General features: G+C 52.3%; 1 protein-coding gene across 4 annotated transcripts in view; it reads left to right on the top strand.

Annotated features, from left to right (window-relative positions):
* Positions 1 to 7,500, top strand: part of LOC110519445 (serine/threonine-protein kinase SMG1) — a 144,617-nt gene that overhangs the window by 32,978 nt on the left and 104,139 nt on the right. For all 4 annotated transcript variants that reach the window (XM_036939392.1, XM_036939391.1, XM_036939390.1 and 1 more), the window contains 3 exons: positions 545 to 675; positions 4,112 to 4,273; positions 6,521 to 6,639. In XM_036939392.1, coding sequence (XP_036795287.1) covers positions 545 to 675; positions 4,112 to 4,273; positions 6,521 to 6,639 — 412 coding nt within the window. The remainder of the gene's footprint in view (positions 1 to 544; positions 676 to 4,111; positions 4,274 to 6,520; positions 6,640 to 7,500) is intronic.

The raw sequence follows: 7,500 nt of genomic DNA, 5'->3' as shown, positions 1-7,500 counted from the left end.
GGTATGTTACATAACACACACACTGCACTACCATCAGCAACACCAAGTAACATGACTGAACTGTAACTTAAAATGTACCTCTGGCTTGTCTCCCCTCCCTCTGCCCCCCCCCTCCTCTCCCTCTGACCCCTCCTCTCCCTCTGCCCCCCTCCTCTCCCTCTGCCCCCTCCTCTCCCTCTGCCCCCCCCTCCTCTCCCTCCGCCCCCCCCCTCCTCTCCCTCTGCCCCCCCCTCCTCTCACTCTGCCCCCCCTCCTCTCACTCTGCCCCCCCTCCTCTCACTCTGCCCCCCCCCCTCCTCTCCCTCTGCCCCCCCTCCTCTCCCTCTGCCCCCCTCCTCTCCCTCTGCCCCCCCCCCCCCTCCTCTCCCTCTGCCCCCCCTCCTCTCACTCTGCCCCCCCTCCTCTCCCTCTGCCCCCTCCTCTCCCTCTGCCCCTCCTCTCCCTCTGCCCTCTCCCTCTGCCCCCCCCCTCTCCCTCTGCCCCCCTCCTCTCCCTCTGCCCCCCCTCTCCCTCTGTCTCGTCCCCCTCCCCCCTCTCTCTGTAGATGTGGGCTCTGTCTCCGACGGTGTTTGCGTTGTTGAGTCAGAACCTGATGTTGGTCCACTCTGACCTGGCCGTCTACCACCCTGCTGTACAATATGCTGTGTTATATACCCTGTACTCACACTGTACCAGGTAACACACACTACCACCCTGCACTCACACTGTACCAGGTAACACACACTACCACCCTGCTGTTATATACCCTGTACTCACACTGTACCAGGTAACACACACTACCACCCTGCTGTTATATACCCTGTACTCACACTGTACCAGGTAACACACACTACCACCCTGCTGTTATATACCCTGTACTCACACTGTACCAGGTAACACACACTACCACCCTGCTGTTATATACCCTGCACTCACACTGTACCAGGTAACACACACTACCACCCTGCTGTTATATACCCTGCACTCACACTGTACCAGGTAACACACACTACCACCCTGCTGTTATATACCCTGTACTCACACTGTACCAGGTAACACACACTACCACCCTGCTGTTATATACCCTGTACTCACACTGTACCAGGTAACACACACTACCACCCTGCTGTTATATACCCTGTACTCACACTGTACCAGGTAACACACACTACCACCCTGCTGTTATATACCCTGTACTCACACTGTACCAGGTAACACACACTACCACCCTGCTGTTATATACCCTGTACTCACACTGTACCAGGTAACACACACTACCACCCTGCTGTTATATACCCTGTACTCACACTGTACCAGGTAACACACACTACCACCCTGCTGTTATATACCCTGTACTCACACTGTACCAGGTAACACACACTACCACCCTGCTGTTATATACCCTGTACTCACACTGTACCAGGTAACACACACTACCACCCTGCTGTTATATACCCTGTACTCACACTGTACCAGGTAACACACACTACCACCCTGCTGTTATATACCCTGTACTCACACTGTACCAGGTAACACACACTACCACCCTGCTGTTATATACCCTGTACTCACACTGTACCAGGTAACACACACTACCACCCTGCTGTTATATACCCTGTACTCACACTGTACCAGGTAACACACACTACCACCCTGCTGTTATATACCCTGTACTCACACTGTACCAGGTAACACACACTACCACCCTGCTGTTATATACCCTGTACTCACACTGTACCAGGTAACACACACTGCCACCCTGCTGTTATATACCCTGTACTCACACTGTACCAGGTAACACACACTGCCACCCTGCTGTTATATACCCTGTACTCACACTGTACCAGGTAACACACACTACCACCCTGCTGTTATATACCCTGTACTCACACTGTACCAGGTAACACACACTACCACCCTGCTGTTATATACCCTGTACTCACACTGTACCAGGTAACACACACTACCACCCTGCTGTTATATACCCTGTACTCACACTGTACCAGGTAACACACACTACCACCCTGCTGTTATATACCCTGTACTCACACTGTACCAGGTAACACACACTACCACCCTGCTGTTATATACCCTGTACTCACACTGTACCAGGTAACACACACTGCCACCCTGCTGTTATATACCCTGTACTCACACTGTACCAGGTAACACACACTGCCACCCTGCTGTTATATACCCTGTACTCACACTGTACCAGGTAACACACACTGCCACCCTGCTGTTATATACCCTGTACTCACACTGTACCAGGTAACACACACTACCACCCTGCTGTTATATACCCTGTACTCACACTGTACCAGGTAACACACACTACCACCCTGCTGTTATATACCCTGTACTCACACTGTACCAGGTAACACACACTACCACCCTGCTGTTATATACCCTGTACTCACACTGTACCAGGTAACACACACTACCACCCTGCTGTTATATACCCTGTACTCACACTGTACCAGGTAACACACACTACCACCCTGCTGTTAATATACCCTGTACTCACACTGTACCAGGTAACACACACTACCACCCTGCTGTTATATACCCTGTACTCCCACTGTACCAGGTAACACACACTACCACCCTGCTGTTAATATACCCTGTACTCACACTGTACCAGGTAACACACACTACCACCCTGCTGTTAATATACCCTGTACTCACACTGTACCAGGTAACACACACTACCACCCTGCTGTTATATACCCTGTACTCACACTGTACCAGGTAACACACACTACCACCCTGCTGTTATATACCCTGTACTCACACTGTACCAGGTAACACACACTACCACCCTGCTGTTAATATACCCTGTACTCACACTGTACCAGGTAACACACACTACCACCCTGCTGTTATATACCCTGTACTCACACTGTACCAGGTAACACACACTACCACCCTGCTGTTATATACCCTGTACTCACACTGTACCAGGTAACACACACTACCACCCTGCTGTTAATATACCCTGTACTCACACTGTACCAGGTAACACACACTACCACCCTGCTGTTATATACCCTGTACTCACACTGTACCAGGTAACACACACTACCACCCTGCTGTTATATACCCTGTACTCACACTGTACCAGGTAACACACACTACCACCCTGCTGTTATATACCCTGTACTCACACTGTACCAGGTAACACACACTACCACCCTGCTGTTATATACCCTGTACTCACACTGTACCAGGTAACACACACTACCACCCTGCTGTTATATACCCTGTACTCACACTGTACCAGGTAACACACACTACCACCCTGCTGTTATATACCCTGTACTCACACTGTACCAGGTAACACACACTACCACCCTGCTGTTATATACCCTGTACTCACACTGTACCAGGTAACACACACTACCACCCTGCTGTTATATACCCTGTACTCACACTGTACCAGGTAACACACACTACCACCCTGCTGTTATATACCCTGTACTCACACTGTACCAGGTAACACACACTACCACCCTGCTGTTATATACCCTGTACTCACACTGTACCAGGTAACACACACTACCACCCTGCTGTTATATACCCTGTACTCACACTGTACCAGGTAACACACACTACCACCCTGCTGTTATATACCCTGTACTCACACTGTACCAGGTAACACACACTGCCACCCTGCTGTTATATACCCTGTACTCACACTGTACCAGGTAACACACACTGCCACCCTGCTGTTATATACCCTGTACTCACACTGTACCAGGTAACACACACTACCACCCTGCTGTTATATACCCTGTACTCACACTGTACCAGGTAACACACACTACCACCCTGCTGTTATATACCCTGTACTCACACTGTACCAGGTAACACACACTACCACCCTGCTGTTATATACCCTGTACTCACACTGTACCAGGTAACACACACTACCACCCTGCTGTTATATACCCTGTACTCACACTGTACCACAAAACTTCAATCTTTTTTTAAACAGTTCACCACATTCTGTTGTCTTCTCTTTCAATCCTTTCTCTCCCTCTCTCTCTCTCTCTCTCCCTCTCTCTCTCTCTCTCTCTCCCTCTCCCCCTCTCTCTCTCTCTCTCTCTCTCTCCCTCTCTCTGTTTATCAGACATGATCACTTCATCTCGTCCAGCCTGTCCTCCTCCTCCCCTTCTCTCTTCGACGGGGCGGTCATCAGCACGGTAACCACGGCAACCAGGAAACACTTCAGCACCCTGCTGTCCCTGCTGGGAGCCCTGCTGAGGAAGGAGCAGCTCTACACCGAGGCCAGGTACACACGCTATACATGTCACACACACGGCTGTAGTTGAACGATAACTGTGGGTGGAATTATTGTAATCAAAAGGAGACTTTTTTACATTTCTTCAAAACAATCCAACGTGTATTATTTAATTAGTGCAGTAATGGAGCTTGTCAGCGACCCTGGATGTTTCGAGACGCAGCATTTTATAGCAAAGTTCATCCTCCGGGATGTTCATGACAAACAACAGATGTATGGAATGGGTCACGAGGTTAGGATTCATATATAAAATATAATAATAATTCACAGCAGACAGTATCTGCTGTAAAGACTGTCCTCATTGTGTAGAGACCAGGGTCTGGCCCCCCCAACTCCGTACGGGAGCCATGTCCCCCTGGGACCCCAACTCCATACGGGAGCCATGTCCCTCTGGGACCCCAACTCCATACGGGAGCCATGTCCCCCTGGGACCCCAACTCCATACGGGAGCCATGTCCCTCTGGGACCCCAACTCCATACGGGAGCCATGTCCCCCTGGGACCCCAACTCCATACTGGAGCCATGTCCCCCTGGGGGACCCCAACTCCGTACTGGAGCCATGTCCCCCTGGGACCCCAACTCCGTACTGGAGCCATGTCCCCCTGGGACCCCAACTCCATACGGGAGCCATGTCCCCCTGGGACCCCAACTCCATACGGGAGCCATGTCCCCCTGGGACCCCAACTCCATACGGGAGCCATGTCCCCCTGGGACCCCAACTCCATACGGGAGCCATGTCCCCCTGGGACCCCAACTCCATACGGGAGCCATGTCCCCCTGGGACCCCAACTCCATACGGGAGCCATGTCCCCCTGGGACCCCAACTCCGTACTGGAGCCATGTCCCCCTGGGACCCCAACTCCGTACTGGAGCCATGTCCCCCTGGGGGACCCCAACTCCGTACTGGAGCCATGTCCCCCTGGGACCCCAACTCCGTACTGGAGCCATGTCCCCCTGGGACCCCAACTCCGTACTGGAGCCATGTCCCCCTGGGACCCCAACTCCGTACTGGAGCCATGTCCCCCTGGGACCCCAACTCCGTACTGGAGCCATGTCCCCCTGGGACCCCAACTCCGTACTGGAGCCATGTCCCCCTGGGGGACCCCCCACGCCGTACTGGAGCCATGTCCCCCTGGGACCCCCCACTCCGTACTGGAGCCATGTCCCCCTGGGACCCCAACTCCGTACTGGAGCCATGTCCCCCTGGGACCCCAACTCCGTACTGGAGCCATGTCCCCCTGGGACCCCAACTCCGTACTGGAGACATGTCCCCCTGGGACCCCAACTCCGTACTGGAGACATGTCCCCCTGGGACCCCAACTCCGTACTGGAGACATGTCCCCCTGGGACCCCAACTCCGTACTGGAGACATGTCCTCCTGGGGGACCCCCAACTCCGTACTGGAGACCTGTCCTCCTGGGGGACCCCCAACTCCGTACTGGAGCCGGTGTCCCCCTGGGGGACCCCCAACTCCATACTGGAGCCGTGTCCCCCTGGGGGACCCCCAACTCCATACTGGAGCCGTGTCCCCCTGGGGGACCCCCAACTCCATACTGGAGCCGTGTCCCCCTGGGGGACCCCCAACTCCATACTGGAGCCGTGTCCCCCTGGGGGACCCCCAACTCCATACTGGAGCCATGTCCCCCTGGGGGACCCCCAACTCCATACTGGAGCCATGTCCCGCTGGGGGACACCCAACTCCGTACAAGAGCCATGTCCCCCTGGGGGACCCCAACTCCGTACTGGAGCCGGTGTCCCCCTGGGGGACCCCAACTCCATACTGGAGCCGTGTCCCCCTGGGGGACCCCCAACTCCATACTGGAGCCGTGTCCCCCTGGGGGACCCCCAACTCCATACTGGAGCCGTGTCCCCCTGGGGGACCCCCAACTCCATACTGGAGCCATGTCCCCCTGGGGGACCCCAACTCCGTACTGGAGCCGTGTCCCCCTGACCCCCCCAGTACAGAAACATTACCTCAGGCTCTGGAATGTGGTATCACCCACTGACATGGTCAATCTCCTGTCAGTGTTAAATCTCCCAGAGGCCCATCCTCCGTAGAACACACACAGATGAACGTGTTCTCAGAACCCTCAGAACACACAGGTGTTCTCAGAACCCTCTGTTCTGTTGCATAAAACAACCATTTGATGCTATGACCGTATTATAACACAATCTTGTCATTTCTCCACCATATAACCTAACCTAGTGTGTGTGTGTGTGTGTGTCTGCTCCAAACAGGAAGCTGTTGTTGACGTGGTCTCTGGAGATGTGCCTGATGATGAAGAGGTCTGATACCTACACCCCTCTTTTCTCCCTGCCCTCCTTCCACAAGTTCTGCAAGGGTCTGCTCCACAATGGTAAATACTGTGGAACTATAGAGAGGGTCTGCTCCACAACGGTAAATACTGTTTATCTATAGAGAGGGTCTGTTCCACAACGGTAAATACTGTTTATCTATAGAGAGGGTCTGTTCCACAACAGTAACTATAGAGAGGGTCTGCTCCACAATGGTAAATACTGTGGAACTATAGAGAGGGTCTGTTCCACAACGGTAAATACTGTTTAACTATAGAGAGGGTCTGTTCCACAACGGTAACTATAGAGAGGGTCTGTTCCACAACAGTAACTATAGAGAGGGTCTGTTCCACAACGGTAAATACTGTTTATCTATAGAGAGGGTCTGTTCCACAACGGTAAATACTGTTTATCTATAGAGAGGGTCTGTTCCACAACGGTAAATACTGTTTAACTATAGAGAGGGTCTGTTCCACAACGGTAAATACTGTTTAACTATAGAGAGGGTCTGTTCCACAACGGTAAATACTGTGGAACTATAGAGAGGGTCTGCTCCACAACGGTAAATACTGTTTATCTATAGAGAGGGTCTGTTCCACAACGGTAAATTCTGTTTAACTATAGAGAGGGTCTGTTCCACAACGGTAAATACTGTTTAACTATAGAGAGGGTCTGTTCCACAACGGTAAATACTGTGGAACTATAGAGAGGGTCTGTTCCACAACGGTAAATACTGTTTAACTATAGAGAGGGTCTGTTCCACAACGGTAAATACTGTGGAACTATAGAGAGGGTCTGTTCCACAACGGTAAATACTGTTTAACTATAGAGAGGGTCTGTTCCACAACAGTAACTATAGAGAGGGTCTGTTCCACAACGGTAAATACTGTGGAACTATAGAGAGGGTCTGTTCCACAACGGTA

The sequence above is a fragment of the Oncorhynchus mykiss genome, chromosome 12 (assembly GCF_013265735.2).
Source record: "Oncorhynchus mykiss isolate Arlee chromosome 12, USDA_OmykA_1.1, whole genome shotgun sequence".
Taxonomy (NCBI): domain Eukaryota; kingdom Metazoa; phylum Chordata; class Actinopteri; order Salmoniformes; family Salmonidae; genus Oncorhynchus; species Oncorhynchus mykiss.
The sequence above is the reverse complement of the archived record's forward strand: the minus strand, read 5'-3'. Positions and strand labels throughout refer to the sequence as shown.